Below are 21,684 nucleotides of genomic sequence, written 5' to 3' on the forward strand. Positions count from 1 at the left end.
CTCACTGTGGATTAGCCATTTCTGAGCCACAAGGTAAGTCCTCTCCCCTCTTCCTGTCTTCTTCGTTGAACCTGGCACCGGCCACCATCTGGTCTGTGTGCAAGGCCCCCAGGACAGCCATGATGGAAAAGGAGTGAATGCTCACCTCCTAGCCTAGCCACCTGGGTCTTCTCCGAAGGCAGCATCCTCTAGGCGGGCCCCTTCTCCCATAGCCCTGAGCTCAGGGTCTGGCTGCCCAGCGTACAGCTTTCCATCTGAACGCAAGTGCTTTGTTTTGTTTCTGTTTGTTTCTTACCCCACGGCTTGTTGGTTTTTTGGTCCATTTCAATAACATCCATCACTCCCTAGTGTGTAGTGTGTGTGTGTGTGTGTGTGTGTGTGTGTGTGTGTGTGCGCGCGCGCGTGTGTGGCGTGTCTGTCTCTGTGGGCCGTCTCCTCCCGATGGCCGTGAGGTTTGCTGTGCAAATGCTACACACACAGGTCAACCTCTGTCCCATCTCCCCTTTTCCAGGACCTGCCCCTTCACACACATGCACGCACTTACGCTGCTGTTGTCCCTGCCAGGTCCCTAGAGTGTGGGTGTGGTATTTAGGAATCTCTGGTCCAATCAGGGTTCAGGCATCCCAAGGCAATAGAATCCTAAAGATGTTCTGAGCTCTGAGTGGGAAGCAGGCATGGAGAGGCAAGGAGTCATGCTAGAACTTGCAGGCAGGGGAGCTAGAGAAGGTAGTTTAGGGGCAGGTGGTGTGTAAAGAGGGCTGGGGACAGATGCTAAGAGCAGAGAAGAGAGAAGTATGGAGGTTGGCAGGCTGTCTTGAAATCTTGCTGTCCATGCTTACCTGGAGTGCCTTCAGACCATCGTAAATAAAGACATTTCCCTTGCTTTTTAAAAAGTTTACATGAGCATTCCTTTTATGTCCCTGTTCTCATGTTTCTTAAATGTGGCCTTGTGGGTGTTGATAAGGAACAACATGAAACAGCCCTGCACTTGGTTCCAGGAGCAAATACCCAGCATTGTTGTGTGTTCAAAGGGATAACTGTGGAATACCCAGCATTGTTGTGTGTTCAAAGGGGTAACTGTGGAAGCTAAGGCCTGACTGTGATCTTGCTGTGAGGAAGAGTGTGAATAAAGGTGATGTGAATGAGGACTGTGGGGTGTGTTTGTATGTCACAGGTTAGTAGATGACCTTGCAGATGGTGACCAGCTGCCTCCTGGTGAGATCCTAGGGGTTGGACGACTATCTTGCTCGTGGGGCAGGTGGTCACCCACACCTGTTCAAGTCAGCCTGTGTTCTTTCGTTCCCTGATCATGTGACCTTTTGGTAGCTCAGTGAGTTACAGGCTCAGCCATCTGGCCTGCTGCCATCTGGGGTCATAGGCTTCGACTTAAGCTCGCTCTCCTCCTGCTGATCTGGTTTGCAGAAGTGACAGCTGTGAGTGACTCCAAGATTACAGTTCACAAGTAACCTCGCAGGACAAAAGCTAAAACTCTGAGTTTGCAGATTTGAGTAGGTCCCTGGTTTATATATTCCTGGTGGCAGCATGACTAGGTTGGCCACCAACAGAGAGCATTAATTAGCACATGCTGAAGGTCATCCCCTCACATGACCTTCTGCCCCATAGGAGAGGCTGCTGGCTGGATTTCTGAGTTTGGTGGGTACCCTTTGCCTACCCAGAATGTCTTGCTGCTCTAGAAGTCTAGTTGGCGGGATCAAAACTTGGCATTCTAGACCACCCTAGAATTGATCTCTCTGCTGTAGTCAGTTATCTTGGAGTTATGAGGCTCTTCAGGTTCCAGTGGAGGGTATATATGTAAACACTTGGGTGTGTGTTGGGGGAGGCATGGGGGAGCTAAGACCTTTTCTGAAGCCCTAAGGCTTGCTCTGGTGGCTGGATGCATGTTTTGGTATTCTGAAATAGCATAATCAACACATGGCTTAAATAGTCACATTTTGCATATGGAGTTTACTGAGCCTTGAGCTGAAGGTTCAGATGATATTAACAGTAAGACATAAAAGTTCTGGGTGAGAAACAACCACATTATGTTAAAATAATGTTGAGGGTTTTCTCCCGTTTAAGACTTTTCATTTTTATTATTTAAAGAAAGAGTTTCATTTCATTGGTAGAAGTCAAATATTTCTAGTAAGATGATACAAATACGTTTTCCCATGGTTCTATTGAGAATTGAGACTAGGGCTATAATTTGTATTAAGCACACAGCATAGAAAATTAAGTTGTGTTCATAATCTTGACAGTTAAATTCTGAAAAGGCATTTGATTCTGAAACAAGCATTAAAAATAGAAAATGTTTGTCTCCTTGATGGATAATTCTAATTACATTTTTGGCTTCCTCTGCTATAGAAATGGCTTTAAATGTGATTTGTTATTCTACATTTAATTAGTGCATAAGGAGGCCTCCTTTTTTGCATTATGAAATATCATGGGTGATGCAGCAGTCAGGGAACTGGGATTGGTCGTGGGAGGAAGACACACCCTTGGGACAGCTGCTGAGGGAGGACTTGGCTGCTTGAGGAGGGAGCAACGTGATTCTGGCAGCAGGGTGCTGTTGGGCGTGGCTCCTGAGCTGGTTGTAGTGGGAAGTGGAGTGTGGCATTATTGTGTGAACAGAAGTGAACAGCCAAGCTTGTGCGTGCTGGCCTGCAGAGTGAGGTCTGTCTGAAGAGCTCTCAGAACTGGCACCCAAGCTCTGCACCCCCATCCCATGTCATGGCTCTCAAAGGCACACAGACACACTGTGGTTTGAACCCTGTGGACTCAGCCTGATCTCCATGTGTTCAGACCAACTGTAGTGTTAACCTTCCCTGTGGTGGGTGATGATGACTGAAGGTGTCCCTGCCTCGGCATAGGAAGGAGCTGGGCACCTGTGTCCTCTGGCCTCTGTGGTCTGAATGAGTGTGCACTTTTTCATCCGTCCACTCCATTCCTTCATCCCATCATTAAAACTAAACTTCTCTCTAGCCCTTCTATGATGGGAGCCAGAGAGAAGCTGCATCCAGCCTTTTGGTTTTCTCTCACTCATCTGACATTTACATATTCCCATTCATTTGACTCAGCATTTGCTCTTCATCCATGTTGCTACATCCGAGTGGCCTGCAAGTTTCCACAAGGAACAAAGAAATAAAGGAACATAGCCACGCAGCCACAGAAATTCTCAGTCCCCTTTCCCGCATGTAGTAACGCAACAAGAAGGTCCCATGGAACCTCCAGATGCCTCTGGGATGCCACAGGCTCCGATGAGTCTAGTTGTCTCTCTGACAACAAAAGATCCCAAAGTGGGAAAAGTTTTGTTCATTTCTCTTTAACATTCCAGTCTTTTGTTTGCTCTCATGGAGTCTGAGGACACTGTCCTCCATGCTCTTCAGATGAGAAGCCACCCAAAGGAATCATAGGGAATCCCAGGCAGCTAGTCCTCTATCTGTTTAGAAGTTGGATTTAAGGTGCCCATTGGGTATGACGCTGCAGCATTAGGTGTTTAGGTTGAGTAGCTTTAACATCTGTGCCTTGGCCACAGACGGGTGGCTGGGAGATGTGGGTGGTGTGAAAGTAGTCATTTGTTTCAGTCTTCAGTATCCCTCACTGTGGCCTTCTCAGGCATAGTGCGCAAAGACAGGAAAGGTTCTTGTCACCTCCATCTGGAAGGCAGTGAGATTCTTTTTTTGAGAAGTATGACTCTACTCAAAGCCATAGCACTGCTCTTATATATATCAATAATATATATGTTTTCCTTTTTTAATGTAAGAGGAGAACAGATGCTAACAGATGAGATTTCACTGGCTGATTCGTTTGTTTCAGATGCTTGAACGGATGCTTTAGAATTCTCTGCCTGAGCTACTGCACCAAGCTGGTTAGTCCGAAGGCGCTTGTGGCTAAGGCCTTGAAAGGGCAAACTCACACTCGGGCTTATTTCTACTGACGCAGCATTTCAGGGGAAATGCAGGCAAGAGCAATCCCAAAGCCCCGGAGAGACCCCTTCCGAGCAAGGCACTCCTCCGGAAGGCAGAAGCCGGCCTGTGGCTCACCTGTGGAGCCAAGGCTGCCTGTTGTGGACACTGCTCATGGTGGCTCCTTTTCATGAAAGGGAACGTATGAGTTACGGTTTTCCCTTCCAAGCCAGAGACTCAGTGAAAGGGACAGAGTGAGAGAGGAGAGAGAGAGAGAGAGAGAGAGCAAAGGAGAAGGGCAGCTGCCCCGCAGAGAAATGAAATGAACACAACTTACTGATGCTGGCCAGTAAAAAATAAATAAATACAATTAAATTATATATATATGTATGTGTACATATATATATATATACATATATTAAAAAGGATTAAGCAGACCTGCCTAAGGTGGGCAGCTGACTCCGTCCCAAAGTCCTGCAGCACTAGTTTGCCCGAACTCCCAAAGACTGGCAGGCTGATTGGCACTGAGCAGACAGAGTTCCCTTTCTATGCCAGTATGCCATGACCTCCTGACTGGGTGCCCGCCCTGCTTGCTGCAGTGACCCAGTCCAGAATGCACTAATAAGTGGAAGGCCAGGAAGCTCAGACACACCCATTGAAACTAACACATACACCCGCATGCCAAAACCAACCAGGCAAACCTCAGGTTCCATCTTACTGTGTCTGCGGGAAATGCCACCACACCCAAACCTCATCTAACATTGTCTGTCTTTAACTCACGCTCAGAGCCAGTCTGGGATGCCTCTTTGGAAGCAGTATGGTCTAGTTTCAAGGACACTGGGAGTCAGGGAACCTGGGTTCTAGTCCCAGCTCCAGCATTCACTTGCTGCGTGACCTTGGGCAAGACACTTAACCTCTCTGTGCCTCAGTTTCCCCATCTGTAAAATGGGGGTACTAATGTCGACCTACCTCACAGGGCTGTTGTGAGGAATAGCTAAGTGATTGTAAAGCTCCTTGGACGTATAATTGCTTATTATTAAGACTACAACAATAATAATATCATATGCCTGTTTACTACCAGAACTTTAAGAAATTCTTGGTTTGGTTTGATCTCTTTTCTGTTCTGTACTGTAGTTATCCATCGAGATGAATTCTCCCCCCCACTTTTTTTTTTTAAGATACTGGGAAATGCATAGAGATGCAAACAGGTAACCTGTCAAGTCACATTCGCATACAGTAACAGCAGCAGATTTTGGTGGTTGATGAGGGCACTGCTCTCACATTCTAAACCCATCCCCAGAAGGGGTCAAGTCTATACCTCCGCTATTAGACCAAGATGCCCAAAATGGCCAAGGAGGGTCAGTACTCAAAGAGAAAAGTTTATGGAGAAGAATCCAAAAAGAGGGGTAGGGTTAGGAAGAAGGGCTTCCAATCTGCTGATCCCCTTTGCCTGGCCTGGAGTGGGGTGTGTGCATGTGTGTGCATGTGACGTGAGTGGGTAGAGTGGAGATTGAGGTGAGATGGAATGGTGAGGAAGAGGGAGCCAGGACTCTATGCAGTCCTGTTCGGGCAGAAAGGAGTGCTCCTCCAAGCATCTCCAGGGTGCCGCTGAAGGCCAGGCCAAGATGGGTAGGGTCCCCAGTGGGCAGATGCCTCCTTCAGGCCCATCCCAGATAAGCCTAGAGGAGCCTTCTCTAGTGACACCTTGTGCCTATGACATTTGCCCTTGACCACAGAGGTTCCTTGCCATGTGGCTTGACCTTCCTACATCATGGTGGACCTCCTGATCTCACTATGGAGACAGGCCCAGCTCAGACTCTTGCGCATACACTAGGGAGGCTGGGAACTCATGTGGGTTTTACCTACCCTTGTGATTTGAAGACTCCCCATGGGTTGTGTGGGATGCATGAGCCAAGACATACACACTGGTATGCCTGCCCCCTTGGGGTTAGTATTAATGCTATACCACAGCTGTTGCCTCTAGCATCCAAGTCTCTCCGATAGGGCCAACAGCCTGGCCCCTCCTCCACATTTCTCCATGCTCCAGCAACCACAGGGCTAATGCTCATCCTAGCAGGGCCTCTGGAATCACCTCTGTGTAGATTGGGCAGGGTGTTGGGTAGCCACTGTAGCAGAGAGATCTCATACATCACCCCTGAGAGGGAAATTGGCCAGCCTTGTAGACATAGGTGAAAAAAAGAAAGATTGTCCCTTAGGCAAGCAGCTCCCCTGACGCACCCTCCCTACTGTGGCCTTGGTATCACTTCTGTTTCTACAGCCTCAGGTTCTAATGGGTCCGGTTATACCGGCTTTTCTCTATGTATCACCTAAACCCATAGAAGCTACGAAATGTTGATTTACTACAAGCCTGACTTAAAAAAAAAATCCTTGGAAATGGTGCCCCTTTGGGCCTGGCTGTGTTGCTAAGGAGCAGAGTTGGTTGGTCAGCAGCCAAGGCTACTTCAGGCTACTACATCCAACAGTGGAGAGGACTGCCCCCAGCTTCCACACACAGTGGGCCAGGCTTCCTGACATTGGGTCACAGTCACACCACAGAAGCCTCTGTCATTCTGTTCTGGGAGCCCTGGCAGAAGAGTAAGCATCCAGTGAAGAGGGAGATAGAGGACTAGTCAGATTTCATGCTTAACGTTTTCAAAAACAAGCGCAGCAAACCTGGTACCCAGTGCCTGAATCCATGGTGCTAAACTTTTAGCTCTTGGATCAGATGTGACAGAGACCAGCATCCATCGCAGAGAAGCAGAGGTCGGGTGGGAAGCAGGCTCTTCTCAGAACCAAATGTCATGGAATGACCCAATTCGGAATTAGCCCACAGTCTGATTGGCAGAGTTTTCCAGAAGAGGGAGGTTGGTCTGTACTGAGAGGAGTCATCACTACGTCTCCAAATCCTTCATGGAAAAAGAAGGGAAGGTGAATTATTTAAGAGTAAAGGCTCTTATTATGATAGCATGTGATCTACTAATATGCACCCACCATCCTTCCATAGCCTAACATATCACTGCTCAGCTTTCTGTAGGAAGGACCTTGGTAAGTAAAACTTAGGGTTCTCAGGTGGGTGGGTGCCTGGGTGAACTTACTCTCCTTAGGCCTGAGAAAGTTGGCTCTTTAAGAGAATTGGGGAAACAACCCATGGTGAAGTGCTGAAGGCAGCCAGACAGGGTAGTGCCTGCCTGCATTCCTGGAACCTGAGAGGAAGGGGCAGAGGCCAGCTTAGAGAAACCGTAAGGTGGACAGAGGTGGAGAGAGGTGGAGAGTCACAGGCTCAGAAAGCTGACCGGAGGTCACTGCAGGGTTGTTTGCTGGAGGATGGATTGGTCAGCAGTTCTCAAACATTTTGGTCTTAGGGCCTTCCCTAGTCTTAAAATTTATCCAGAACCCTTGTATATCAATATTTAACGTCTTGTAAATCAAAGTTGATCAATTTTATAAACACCAGAACACGTAAGCACAAAGATGCCGGGGGTGGGGGTGGGTGGGTAACATCACCTTGTCACTCAGCCTTTGGAACCCTCACCGCATGCCCATGAGAAAATGAGAGTGTACAAGGCCATCCAGTATTACACAAATCTCAGTGACCTCATGAACCCCCGAAGGAGTCTCAGGATGCCATGAGGTCCATGACACACCTTGAAATACAGTGCCCTAGGGAGATGACCCAAAGTTCCCCTTAAAGGCAGAAGATTCTGCAGCCTCCTTCTGACCATCTGTGTGTGCGCCAGAGGTTCCTGTGTGGCTGCAGCACTGATCACTAGAATGCTTCTGCTCCTTTGCCCATGCAGCCCACATGTCCATCTAATTCAGGCCAAGGATCATGTGGTATGGTCAAGCCTCACTATCTGTGCTGATCTGGGAGAGCAATGGTTAGGATTGGTGAGTGCTCAATTAGAAGTGTGTTCCGAATACTCACCACCTCTGGGTAGCACAAGCAAGAATGAGGGTGTGTGTGATGACGTTTATCCTTCCTGTGCTGTGGGTGTGGTGTGATAGGCTGCCTAAGATCGTCAGAAGAAGGGCAACCTTGACAGGAGTGTGTGGCTGAGACTCGGTTACCACCCTCTGTCTCTCTGCAGATTGGTTGACTTTGCATTCTGGGAAGAACAAAGCTAGGGTTCAGGATTCCTAGCCTGTAACTATTCCAGAAGGTTATTTAGCCGATCGCTAAATGATTGCCATCATCCTGGCTCATCCTTCCTTAGTAAGTAGGCTCACAATGACAGGATATGACACAATCAAAGGAACCTAAATTTTATATAATGCTCTCTGCATTTTGTAGGAAACATGCAAAAATGTCTCCAGTTCTGATGTTAAACGTAAACCAACGACCAAGGTGGAAGGGTTGGGAGTGTGGCTCAGCGGTGCTTGCTTGGCATTTATAGGCTCTGCTTCAGTCCCCAGCAAAAACGCGGTGGAACTGCAACAGACAGCTGTCTTGAGTCCTCTGCAGAGAGAAGAATCACAGGTTACTTAGGTGAAGTTCTTAAATGTCCCCTTCAGCTTTCTGAGTGTGGTGGCACACAGCACTGTTACAGCCCAGGGCTGCCCCTCAGAAACGTGTGATCTGATGTTACCTCAGACTATTCAAGGAGAGGAGGGCTCTCTGTAGATGAGTAATGGGGTATCGTGCCTATGATTCTAACTCTTTATATCTAGCAGAAGGACTGTTCACAATGGATACAAAGGCCACACCATGACATTTTCCCTGGAGGAAAGCAATGATAAAATTAGGGGTGTGCCCATGTATGCAGAAGAGGCGGAAGACAGCCTGTAGATAAGCAAGTTCATTCTATCAGAATTTAATCTCCAGCCCTGTCTTCTAATAGAGCTAGGCTAAAACTGTCCTCTGTAATTGAGTGTGAGCCAAATCCTGCCCCCCCCCCCAAATTAACCAGAACTTGTCAATAGCGAGGTGACTGCGTAGAGCCAGCCGGCTCTGGCTGAATGAGGCGTGTCTGGGTTGAAGAGCAGGCTGTGCCGGGATAGCATTCTCTGGCAGGAGTCCGAAGCCCTGGCACCCACACTGAGAAGATGGAGGGTCTCTCCAAGGGCCGCCTAGAGACTTGCCTCTCTCTCCTCCACTGCTACAGCGTAGGTCTGGGGTGGGTTTCTGGTTGGTTGTGTGTGCATGCTGTGGAGATGAGAGCCGGCAGACGGCTGGCATGTCACAGGGAGCTCGTCTTGGGGAGAGGCAGCCAGAGCTTTTCAGATGCATCCAGATAGACAGCACTCAGCCCTGAGTGAGCAAGGGATGGATTTAGCAGTGGGCACTCCTGCTCCACAGCGGGACATCATCTTATGCTGTTGCTTCAGAAATGTGAGAGAGAATTTATTTTTGGTGAATTAATCATTAAGTAGAGTAAATATCTATAAAATTCCAATATAAATGGTGTCTAAAACTTAAAGGAACAGTCTACAGGCGAAGCGCCAACATTTCTTTTTTAAACAAATATTTATGATAACAGCTAGCATTTTAAAGTCAACCAGAAACTAGGCTTGATTCTGTTTAATATTTTGTAAGATTGGACATCTTAAAACAAGTCAATAATGTTTATATTTTATAGCAATTCTGTGTTTATTCAAAACCATAACTCTACTGTGATGTTAATGGAATGACTTTATATGGCTTTGTGTGGGTTTAAGTGCTAATGACCACATTTCAAATTAAAATAATATTTTTGCTGATAGAGATAGATACTTATACAAAATATGAAAGACTAGAAAATTTTACTGACTGTAAAGTGTTTTTTTTTTTTTTCAAGAAAGAAAATTTCGTGTTGTGAACAGCTAAGTAACTTCTGTGAGGGTTTAAGGCAGTTGTCTGTAATTCTGGAACTGGAGTCTGTGCCTGTGGGATTTTGGAACAGCCTAAGCTACCTTTTAGCTTGATATGTGTGCTAGAACAATTTTTCTTCTCATGTTTTGTGATATGTAATAAATTCAGGGTGCTGTGCTTCAGCTTCATTTCAATTCTCGTTGGGAACCTATGTGTTGGTCCCCTGTCCCCAGGCCCTACGCAGGAGAGTGAAGCCAGCCCCACTCTTAACCTGGCACGCTTTGCAAACTAGGATCATGGTTTCCAGACCCTCCGCTCGCACACCTGGGGAGAGGGATGCCTCCTCTCCTCCTTTGCTGTCTCTTTAATAAATATGTTGTCCTTATTTGTTTTGGGAAGTGGTACCCCGGGCCACCTCTCAACCCTCTTCATGATTTATGTTGCAAACAAACCCTCTGTCCTGTGTCTGTTTACTGCCCATTCTTGTCAACTGAATCCTAATCTTGTGTAACTCTGAAGATGTGCTGGAGACAGTTTCTGTTTTCATTATGCAACTGTTACATGTGTATTTCAGTGAAATGTCAACTCATCAACAGAGGATGATGTTAAAAATTATCCAAATAAATAGTTTTCTATTTCTTTTAATCATACCTAGTCCAGTTAGTTAAATGACAGTAAGAGTGTTGTTTAAGCTGGGGAATATTCCCGGCCTCTATGCCTTGAAAATATGCATGGATGTGCACAGTTTACCTGGGAGTGTTGATCAGAGTGAATATAACCCATGTTTATTTTGTGGACACAGCAGCAGGTATTTCAAGCATGTCTCCTCTTGTTTGAACCTCAAATATGTAACAGATCTTTCTCCCAAAATCAGACAAGGGGACTGTCTGATTTATTGTCTCTTGATAATTACACCCTAGAAAACTGAATGAATGGGTATGGCCTTTCTTCACATGCCTGTACCTGTGCTGGGTAAGAGCCTCTACCAACACACACTGGGGTTGCCTTCATGGTATTCTTGAGGAATAGAGGTGGGTCTGCTACAGACCTAGAAAATATACTAGACTTAGCCATCTTGAGAGAAGGAGCATGCATGTGTGAATGCGTGCGTGCATGCGTGCGTGCGTGCGTGCGTGCGTGCGTGTGTGTGTGTGTGTGTGTGCGTGTGTGCGTGCGCGCGCGCAAGCACGCAAGTGCTTTCAAAAGCACATGTGCATTAGTGCCTGTGATCTGAGGACAGCAAAAAAGAAAGTAGCTTTTGTGGCCACATCATGAACTGTTCTGGGACGCTGGGATATGCCTGTCTTTCCCTTCCTCTGCATTGATATGTATGTTAGACATATTTCATTACCATGTTTTTTGATGTGTAATAAATTTAGGGCACCATGCTTATGCTTTGGGTTTTAGTTAGAAATGTGTGTGTTTGTCCCCCTGCCCTGGGAACAAAGCTTCCTTTGCCTAGCACTCCTAGGAAGGACTCATAAAGCTTTGACTCCTAGCATGAGTTTTGTCCCTATAATTCATAAAGCAGAAGGACCCACTGGTCTCCAGTCACAGAAGGGTTTGGACCAAGCCAGCCCATCTGCCCTTTTTTTGCAGAACCATCTAATGAGCTAGATGATGTTGTAGATGTGGTTGCTTTTATAAAGGGCTGCTTGAGAAATTTCTGAACAGCTTAACATTCTTAATTAACCACTGTCATCACTGATGTCTGCAGAAGACCAGTTTTGAGTATCCTCACACCAGGGTTCCAGCCTGCTTCGTCCCACTCTGCTCCCTCCTCTCCCCTCCCCTTTCCCTTCCCCGGCATCTATCCTACCACATGAGTGTCGCAGGCATGGACACTGTTCTTTATCTCAGTCCTTCCCAAAGCTCCTCACTTTCTGTGTGGTGCTGAGGAGAAAGTATAGGGAAGTGGTCTCCACCCAGGAACCCAGCACTCCACAGCTTTCCTCTGCAAATGACCCTAAGATTGGAGCACAAGCTGCTGAAGGATGCTTGCCCAGCTGGTGCCTTAGGTGCTTTGTGAGCTTAGAGTCCTGGATTGCAAGTGGCTGCTATTGGTGGTGCCTGGACACTGGAGGTAGGACCCAAGACCAGAGAGAAACTGTGGAGAAGGATGAAGCCCCTCTTAGTCTGAAGTCAGCATCTTGGCCTTCTTCAAATTAATGCTGAGATTCAAAGTTCTCAGAGCTAGTGACTCCACCTCCCCGTCTCGAGAGGCCACGTGCCCTTCATAATGTTTCTCCAGCACAGCTGTGGGACAATGCAGAGGCTTGGCCAGGCCTGTCCTGACAGATCCCTTGGGCTGAAGAAGGCAGCAGAGAGGGTCTGGGGGGAAGTGTAGAGCCTAGAGCTGTCACCCATGGGTCTTGTACTGCCTAGAGATGGTAGCAAGACCTCCGTTTGTGTGGCTTTCAGAATCCTGATCCCTGTGCTGGTGAGTTTCTCAGCCTGCGTGAACTGTAAGCCAAGGGGACCCTGATGGCTTGGGTGGCCCCACTGCACAGCAACCTAAGCCTGTGTGACTGTTGATGTGTTTGTTTCCTTGTGACCTGAGTGTGCCGGTGACTGCAGTGGATGATGTCACTCATCTGTTCCATGCGTTACAGTGAGTCATTGGCCCGGATGGCTGCTTGCTTACCTGCACCTGGGCAGCTCAGCCTCCATGCAGCCATGTAATTCTTGTCCCCTCATTTTTTTTTTTTTTTAAATGACCAGGTGATATTCTTTGTCCTGTTCAGGGCTCCGGATGTGGTTCTCTGCAAACAGCCTTTCTGAAGTCTGTCAATTAGCCAGGGGCATGCATTCTTGGCTGTGACAGTCCCTAGTCTTGGTAGCCAGGTAGTATGCTGTAGGAAGTTACTTGATCACGGGCTCTAAGCACTCTAACCCAGTACCACTGTGACCTCCTGTCACATTAGTTCCTTGGAGTGGCCTTTGGAGAAGGCCTCCCTCCCGTTGCTCCATCAGGCTGGATCAGGGCCCCTTGGTCTCTAACCTGTTCTGCCATTTTCATTGACCTAGGCGGGATTAAGGACTCTGCATGACATTGGGCCAGAAATCCGGCGTGCTATCTCCTGTGACTTGCAAGATGACGACCCAGAAGAATCAAAAGCAGACGAAGACGATGTATTCAAAGTAATTATTCCACGCCTAGCTACTCATTGGCCACATGGAGATAGCGGGGCAGGACTTTGGTTGGGGTGGTTCTGACCCACAGAGGAGTGTGGAGACTTTATATACCAGTGGCAGGGTGTAGAGGGGCTTGCACAGCCTGCCCCTCTCCACCCTGGGACCCCTCCATTCACCAGCACCCCTTGCGGGCCAGACCACCCCCTCTCCTGAGCTTTCCCCCATCCCCAGCCGCCAGCTTCTCAGCTTGGCCACAGCCAACTGACCAGAGGACAGGAACATTCTGGGTCTTTCTAGCAGCTGTCCACGCTGCCCTCCTTCTGCTCTAGCCCAGTTCTTTGATCTGCCAGCCAGCCCTCAACCTCAAAGCTCAGAGAAAATGTCAAGTACCCCCACCTTGGGGCTACTCACCAAGCCAGCTGGGCTTAAGTCACCTCATCTTGGAGCGACTGGAAGAACATACCCAGGGGGCAGCAGAGAACTTGGTCCCCAGCTCAGGACTTGGTAACCTTCCTCATTTCAGGTGGGCCAACTGCCACATGAGTATGTTCACCTGACCACTGAGACACTCAGGTTGTTTCACAGGGATCCTCTGGAGCTTGCCTAGAATTTGTGTTTCATGTAGAAAAAAAAAAAAAATGACCTAACGTAGCTAGCCTGCATCAAATACTTGTTAAATTACCTGGTGTTGTCTCCCATTATTTTGCAGAGAAATGGTGCCCTGCTTGGAAACCATGTCAATCATGTTAATAGTGATAGGAGAGATTCCCTTCAGCAGACCAATACCACCCACCGTCCCCTGCATGTCCAAAGGCCTTCAATTCCACCTGCAAGTGATACTGAGAAACCGCTGTTTCCTCCAGCAGGAAATTCGGTGTGTCATAACCATCATAACCATAATTCCATAGGGAAGCAAGTTCCCACCTCAACAAATGCCAATCTCAATAATGCCAATATGTCCAAAGCTGCCCACGGAAAGCGGCCCAGCATTGGGAACCTTGAGCATGTGTCTGAAAATGGGCATTTCTCCTACAAGCATGATCGAGAGCTTCAAAGAAGGTCCAGTATTAAAAGGTAACCTTGAAAGGGGATACAATGTCTGCCCTTGTCCATTCTGCAGAGCAACGCGAGTCTTTCTGTCCTGGGCTCTGGCACATGGTAATTCCCTGAAGACGTTTGCATTTGAACTTGAGTGCCACTCAGCTCATGGCCCCTCCATACATTGTCCCTGTGAGGGAGCTACCACATAAGGGGCCACCCACTGTCCACCATCCTGCTGCAGGGGTTGTTCTCTTAAAACAACAGCAGCCACAGAATCCACTTTTCCCAGTTATGACAACATGTTGGGCTGGGGGTTGGTGAATTTCTTCTGTGAAGGGACCATATGTGAGTGTTTGAGGACCACTCAGTGTCCCTCCCGAACCTCCCCAGCTTTGCCGCGGCAGGGTGGAAGCAGCGAGGGAGCCTTCTTCAGTGAGCCAGTGCAGTTACGTTCCCGTCGAGCTGTGTTTGGTACACTTAGAAAGGAAGAGAGGCCTCTCTTCTTCTTATTTGGTTTTCCGCCCTCTATAAATGTGAGCTCTCTTCCGAGCTCATGGGCCACATGAAAACAGATAGTAGCCCATACACGGCCAGCACGCTGTAGTTTGCCCACCCCCACTCCAGAAGGCGGGCTGGTGTCTGCGCTTCAGTGCCTTTGGAAATGTCTAACTTTTCTCTTCTCCCTCCCTCTCGTGGTATGCCTTTCCTGGATAGAACCCGCTATTATGAAACTTACATTCGGTAGGTGCTCGTTCCTCTGTCTTTGCTCTGAATGCCATGCTGCCCTGTGACCCACCACTTTTGCTCAGGGCCAAGGAAGAAAAAGGACGTCTCTTAGTCAACTCACCTAATGGCGTTTCAAAATGCCAGAGCTTGCATCCATGAATGAGCAATTCCCACTGATTTCTAGCAAAAGAACTTTTAGGTCCAGGCATAGATGCTGTCGCCCTCCAAGCACTGGTACCCTCTGGTCTTCCCCCTTCCTCTGCCCCTGGGTATCTGGGCAGGTCCAGTTGCTTTGGGGGTCCAGATTCTCATATAGGCTTAGGGGAAGCAAAGCCCAGACATCCTGTAAACTAGGCACCAGATCCCTTGGGCTAACTTTCCTATGACCCTCGTGTGTGTGTGTGTGTGTGTGTGTGTGTGTGTGTGTGTGTGTGTGCGCACGCACACACACGCAGGGGTAAGTCTCCTGTAAGTGGGTTGATGTGGGCTGAATGAGGAGTAGAATGGTTATTTTAATGGGGACAGGAGAAGAGAGGGCTCCAGGCTAGTTGCTTCCGATAAGACCAGGAGGCCCTAGGCCCAAGGAGTGAGCTAGTGAGGTGCTCTGGGTTGGTGCCACTGAGTCCACTGGGCCTCCTACAGCTTGAGGCTGCATAGAAATGCTATGTTGACCTGGGACAGGGCAGCCTGTGGGAACCTCAGGAGACATTTTCCAGGAACACTTTCTAGGGAAAGCCAGAACCCCTCCAATAGCTCCATATGACAGGGAGCGGTCAGAAAGACGGAGGCTTCAGTCCCAGGTTCTGAAGTCACACCGGCTGGGGCTGGAGTGGGTGGGAGTGAGTGTGGGAACCTCGTGTCTTTTCTTGGGGACTCCTGACTACAGAATGCAGCGTCCCCACAGAATGGGTCTGTCTTGCTCTGTTACTCAAATTACATCTGCGTCTAGGTCTCAAGGTTCCTAGGCACAGTGGTTTGGCCCCCGCACCAAGACCACAAGCACAAACACCCAGATGCACAGGTGCATGGGCAGGGCACAGAGCATCTTGGCCAGAGCCTGAGCAGTCACATTGTCAGGGGCGGGAGTGTGTAGGAAGAAGCAGGCGCTCTGAGGGTGCCGCCTCCTCAAGCTCTCAGATCTCTTTCCCAACTGCAGGTCTGAGTCAGGAGATGAGCAGCTCCCAACTATTTGCCGAGAAGACCCCGAGACACCTGGCTACTTTAGAGACCCCTACTGCTTGGGGGAGCAGGAGTATTTCAGTAGTGAGGAGTGTTGTGAGGACGACAGCTCTCCCACTTGGAGCAGGTGAGGGCTTCATTCTGGGCGGAATGCAGGAGACCAGCCCTCCCCCAGTCTTTCCGCTCCTGCTCGGTGCTCAGGTAGCCACGCTCCGGATTCCCCCGAACATCAAAGCAGGAGTTCCAGCTTGCCTTCTTTCACTTGGGGCCTCTGAGAACTGAACCTGCCACGGCTCACAGACCTCTGTCATCTCAGCGATGAGTTCTTTTATAGGGGGGCGGGTATTTTCGAGACGGGACCTCTCTACATAGCCCTGGCTGTCCTGGAACTCACTGTGTGGACCAGGCTGTCCTCAAACTCACGGAGACCCACCCGCTTCCACCTCTCAAGTGCTGGGGTTAAAGGTGTGCACCACCACGCCTGGCCTGCAAGATGAGTTCTTATTAACTGACTTGGGAACACCAGCATTGGCTGCGCTTCCATAGCAGCTTGGCTGCGGGTTCAGTGAATGGCCCCTGCTTCCTGCTCCAATGACAGTGTCTCCTGGGGGTCAGGGGACAAGAGGTTAGGACAGCCTCCCTCAAGCAGAGGCGCCTCTCCCAATGTCTGCCCTACAGAAAGAACGCTGCTAGCTAACACAGGCACTTTGCAGTGCTGGAGCTACAGCTCGGGGTCGAGGAGCAGGACTTGCAGAGGACCCAGGGGACTCAGGGTCAGTTTGTAGCACCCACTGGCAGCTGTCACTCACTCCAGCTCCAAGGGGAACTGATGCCCTCTTCTGGCCTCTGTGGGCACTGCATGTACAAGGCATACATAGACGCACACAAAACACTCATATAATAAAATGAAAACAAATCTTTTTTTTTTTTTTAAATAGAGACTTTGATTTAGGACATTGCAGCTAGTACAGGAAGACAAAATCACCTACCACCATCCTCCCTGACCTACACATCACTATCTTATCAGGTTGGGGGGGGGGCCCACAGTTGAAATGGTACTATGGTAAGGCCATGTCTGGTGCCTGAGACTCAGCCTGACCTGTGGGGCACCACCTCCCACTAACACCCAACTTCCATGTTCACTGATTTGGAGCCAGATGGGCCTGTGGATCCCACTTCTGGGGCTTGTTCATCCCAGGTCCCCCTCTTAGATGGCCATCTCCGCTAGCCTCAGTCTACTTTAACAGCAGGAACAAGCCAGCCTCTTCATTTTGGAGTTAAAACTGCCCCTCAAACAAGAACCCAACCATGGAGCCTTCCATGCCCTCCCCTGTGTCATGTTATACTGGGCCTGCATGCCAATGGCATTCTCCATGTCCTGTGCCTGGTTCCTGGAGAGGACAGGTCCTTGGGACAATGGTCTCCAGGAGATAAATAAAGGGTAGTCAGGCTGACAAGGTCCGTGTGATTACCATTGGCTTGGGGCCTGTATCTGGCACGCAAACAACGATCGCGTCGCTTGTCATAAGCCCCAGGTTCCTCGGATGGTCCTTGCTCTTCACCTTGGGGCTCCCACCACTCAGGACTGACTGTAAAAGGAATGGGTAGGGTAGGGTTTATCAGAGCTAGGTCAAGGCTTGTTGCCCAGAACTTCATGTGTACCCTCTTGTTTTTCTCTTGCCGACGGCCAGGCAAAACTACAACTATTACAACAGGTACCCAGGCAGCTCCATGGACTTTGAGAGGCCCCGAGGCTACCATCACCCCCAAGGCTTCTTAGAAGATGATGACTCACCCATTGGCTATGATTCACGGAGATCTCCGAGGAGACGCCTTCTACCTCCCACCCCACCATGTGAGGCCAGTTTTCTTGTTCAGGGTGAAGCTTCCCAGAGGGTACCAAGCCCGCCCCGTATCCCACCCATGGGATAAATGATGGATCTGTGCTGCCATGGAGCTGCTGCTCACTCTTAAGATCAGCCAGTACCCTGGTAGACCATGCTTGCCTGTCTGTTGTCTGTATCCCCATAACCGTTTCCTTCAGAGGAAAGGAAGAGGCAGAGGGTAACCCCAAACTCTCACACTCATATCTAAGAAGAGGCGTTTTGTGCACAGGGCATGGTCTTTGAGCTTGCATCCATCCTGAGAGGTGGGCAAGACTCATAGAGTCAGCCCGACTCCTCTCCCACTCCAAAGTGGGGAAACTGAGCCTCTGATGGGAAGGAGGAATTCAGAGCTAGAGCTCCCCGGCCCAGGACTGTCTTGAGAACCCCTGCCTCTGAGTAGCACCTGGGTCCATCCTGGGGACCCTCCTCTCCTCCCCCTTCCTTCCCTCACTCTAACATTGCTTTAGGTGTGCCATTGTTGTCTGCTCACAGGGCAGGACAGGGCCCTGATTGACCCCCAGAAGGAGCAGGCCCCCTCTGGTCCAGGAAGAAATGGGGCTTTCCTTTCTCCTGTAGCCATGGTTATTCCTAAGTCTCTGCCAATCCCAAGAGAGGCAGCCAAATTCTGCCGAGCTTTATAATGGTTAAGAATATCCACTTCTTGTGTTTCTGAGGGATGAGGCTGAATTGAGGATTCTGTTTAGTAACCAAACCAGCTGAGACATAGGCTCTCCTGAACTTGACCGTCCATCCAGGAAAGAACACTCCAGCTGTCACGGCCTGCTGGGAGTGGAGTCAGATCCATTTGAGTGCTTAATATTTAATTATCCTCAAACACATGATACTTAAATGAAGCCTTTCCCGCCCCCATAAGTACCAAATGGAACAGGTGTGAGTGAGGCCCCGCAGAGGTCCATTCCCTTCAGTTCCTGCTGCCTCCTTCAGACCATTGTCTTGACTTACATCCAGACAGCCTCGGGGACACTGGAGTGCCCTGTTCCCAGGCCCAGCCTGACCCCACAGCAGAGGACAGCCTGGGCAGGCAGGGCCAACTACCTTCTTCATCTGAAAGGACATTGGCTCTGCTGTCCAGCTGGCAGACCTGGGGCAGGGGGACCATGGCTGGCTATACTGGCCTGTGTCCTTGGCCAGCGGGAGTGGGTGAAGGGCACGTGAGAGCTGTGTCTTCCAGAGACTGGAGAGCTCACTGGATGGGAGGACCTGGGCTTATTTCAGAGGTAGGTCCTGCATGTGTGGAAGGGTGTTTTTCTTCCAGTGCTGAACAGCTGGTCTGTCCAGGTGTTGGGTCTCGAGGCTGTGCTGACCGAGAGGCCCATTTTCTGTGGAGTAGGCTTTCTGCATAGGTGGTGGCCGCTGAGCGGGGAGGCCCGAGCATGCCCTTCGTCCTGAGTGCCCTTCGGACTCTGCTTCCTTTCCATGGTCATTCCCATCCAAGGGCTTGACCTGACCTTCATTGCAGACCTGTTTACAAGGCTCTTTGTGAAGTCCAAGGTGTCTGGGAGGCCTCTTTGGGCCAGTCCCCGAGGATGTCCCTTATGAGACCTGGGGCCGTGTGGAGTTTTGCTGGGCTAGGAAAGCTCAGAAGAGCAGTTGGATTAATGCAAAGAACAGACAGGACCCCTTGAAGTCCACAGAGTAGAAGAGCTTCTAGGACTGCACTGGCTTTGCCAAAGGACCCCAGAACCCTAAGCCTTTAAAGCTGAAAGCTGTGGGTCATCAATGAGCCTCTTGGCAATTGCTTCCAGCACATGGCAAGTTCTGAGACATACTCACATCTCCACTAAGGAATGGGTTTTTTTTTCCAAGAAAAGAATTGGTTATTTTGCCTGCTTAAGCTGATCGGCAGAATTAAATTTGAAAACAGAGGCTTAAATATGGGGACCTCAGGAAGATGGAGGGTATGTAGAGGTCAGGGATAGGATAGCATGGAATGCCTGAGATTCTAGAATGGATCTCTGTAATACACCCCAGGGCTGTGACTCAGCCCAGATTCCTCTGGGCTGCCTGAGAGCAGGCGAACATTGGAAAGTGATTCATTGCTACCTTATAGAAATATCCCACAGCTGGGATGCTTCATTTAGTCCGCCCATCCCTAGGTTGGGGGAGTTTGTAATTGTTTCTCTTGGATAAGACCCACGGCCTGCTTCTGCCTGGGCTCCTGGCTGAATGCCTCAGGAAATGGTGCTGACTCCTGAGTCACATTGTCCAGACGGGACTTACACCACCACGCGCCCTGTGCTTCCCCTTCCCAGCCCATCGGAGGTCGTCCTTCAACTTCGAGTGTCTGCGCAGGCAAAGCAGCCAAGAAGACATCCTTCCGTCGCCTGCCCTGCCTCACCGGGCCGCCCTGCCCCTGCACCTGATGCAGCAGCAGGTGAGACGCTCGCTCTGGCCTCAGCCCTGCCAGGGTCCCACCTGGAATGCACTCTTCCCCCGGAGGAAGCAGAGCGTCTGCACCTTCCACTCCGGTTGTCCCGGAGCAGCCCTCCCTGGTAGATCCCCCAGGACCCATTCCCCTGGAGTTCTCCATGCAGCAAAGGGTGGTCTGCATCCCTTGGGCTCCTTGTATCCTGTCATAGAATACTGGGCCTGGCACAGTCTGAATGAAGGCAGTGCAGCTTTCCAATAATAGCTGCTGCTACAAATTATTTTCTCAGAGAGGTGGTTCCTCCATGAAGCCACCCACGTGTGTGGCTTCTTGTGCATGGGTCCTCTGGTCATCAGCGTGAATGGGCTTGCTCTGTGGGCTAAGGGGACCACCAGCCCACAGGAAGGGCAGCTGAGCCAGAGGCAGCCCATGTCCCCCAGCCATGCACCAGGGGCTTAAGGATAGACATACATACATACATACATACATACATACATACATATATATGTGTGTGTGTGTGTGCATGCATATATGTGTGTGTGCGCGCACGCGTATGGATAAACATATGTTCATATACACCCATATGTGTGTATGTGTTTCTTGAAGTATCTCATCAGAGACGCTGTGTGGGGTGACTGATCAAGGGAGATGCCAGAAACCTGCACCCAGGCAGCCTGTTAACAGGCCCAGATCTCCCTGAGGTTCTGACCCCAAGCTCTGAACCCAGCAGTACTCAGTGGCCATTGAAGATTTTCTAGTCACCTCTGCCAGCACTTAAAAAATGTTTTGCCCTCATGTGTGCTTGCTCATCACATGCATGTCTGATGTCCCTGGAGTTTAGAAGACATCAGATCCCCAAAACTGGAGTTCCAGATGGTTATAAACTACCACATGGGTTCTGGGAAACTGTCTGCGAGGAGGCTCCAATTCCCCGGCCAGCTCCTTGAACCTTCTCTGGCGTGTTTTCCCCGTCTTCTGAGGGGCAGCCAGCCCTGCACAGCCGTCACACGCCAGGCGTGGGCCAAGGCCCAGACCCCTGACACTGATTCCTCTGACACTCCTTCTCTCCTCAGATCATGGCCGTAGCAGGCCTCGACTCCAGTAAAGCCCAGAAGTACTCTCCGAGCCGCTCCACCCGGTCATGGGCCACCCCGCCAGCCACCCCTCCATACCGGGACTGGACCCCATGCTACACTCCCCTGATCCAGGTGGACCGCTCAGAGTCTCTGGACCAGGTCAACGGCAGCCTGCCATCTCTGCACCGCAGTTCCTGGTACACAGATGAGCCCGACATCTCCTATAGGACTTTCACACCAGCCAGCCTGACCGTCCCCAGCAGCTTCCGGAACAAAAACAGTGACAAGCAAAGGAGCGCAGACAGCCTGGTGGAAGCGGTGAGCCACCCTCACGTGGGGGGAGGGCAGCGGTGACAGCAGGGCTCTGCAGCCATGAGGGTGGCTTCCCAGCAGCAGGTGTGGTTGGCATTTAAGACCTGGGCGAAACCCAGCTGGCACGGCCACGTCCCATCGAAGAGTCCGTCCCGCCACCATACCCATCCACACCATGTTTCTTCCGTGGTTTGGGCTCTTTCTTGCTCAGTGGAGCTTTTCAGCTCTTCCACATGGACCGTGCCAAGGT

General features: G+C 50.0%; 1 protein-coding gene across 15 annotated transcripts in view; it reads left to right on the top strand.

Moving 5' to 3' along the window:
• The window catches only part of Cacna1d (calcium voltage-gated channel subunit alpha1 D), a 304,291-nt gene that overhangs the window by 280,029 nt on the left and 2,578 nt on the right, over positions 1 to 21,684 (top strand). For 12 of the 15 annotated variants that reach the window (XM_028860844.2, XM_028860851.1, XM_028860846.2 and 9 more), the window contains 7 exons: positions 12,718 to 12,831; positions 13,535 to 13,899; positions 14,581 to 14,607; positions 15,749 to 15,898; positions 17,463 to 17,626; positions 19,931 to 20,052; positions 21,120 to 21,440. In XM_028860844.2, the coding sequence (XP_028716677.1) occupies positions 12,718 to 12,831; positions 13,535 to 13,899; positions 14,581 to 14,607; positions 15,749 to 15,898; positions 17,463 to 17,626; positions 19,931 to 20,052; positions 21,120 to 21,440 (1,263 nt within the window). The remainder of the gene's footprint in view (positions 1 to 12,717; positions 12,832 to 13,534; positions 13,900 to 14,580; positions 14,608 to 15,748; positions 15,899 to 17,462; positions 17,627 to 19,930; positions 20,053 to 21,119; positions 21,441 to 21,684) is intronic. The other 3 variants (XM_037208760.1, XM_037208758.1, XM_028860848.2) reach the window with 2 other exon arrangements.

Source organism: Peromyscus leucopus, chromosome 9 (genome assembly GCF_004664715.2).
Source record: "Peromyscus leucopus breed LL Stock chromosome 9, UCI_PerLeu_2.1, whole genome shotgun sequence".
Classification (NCBI taxonomy): Eukaryota; Metazoa; Chordata; class Mammalia; order Rodentia; family Cricetidae; genus Peromyscus; species Peromyscus leucopus.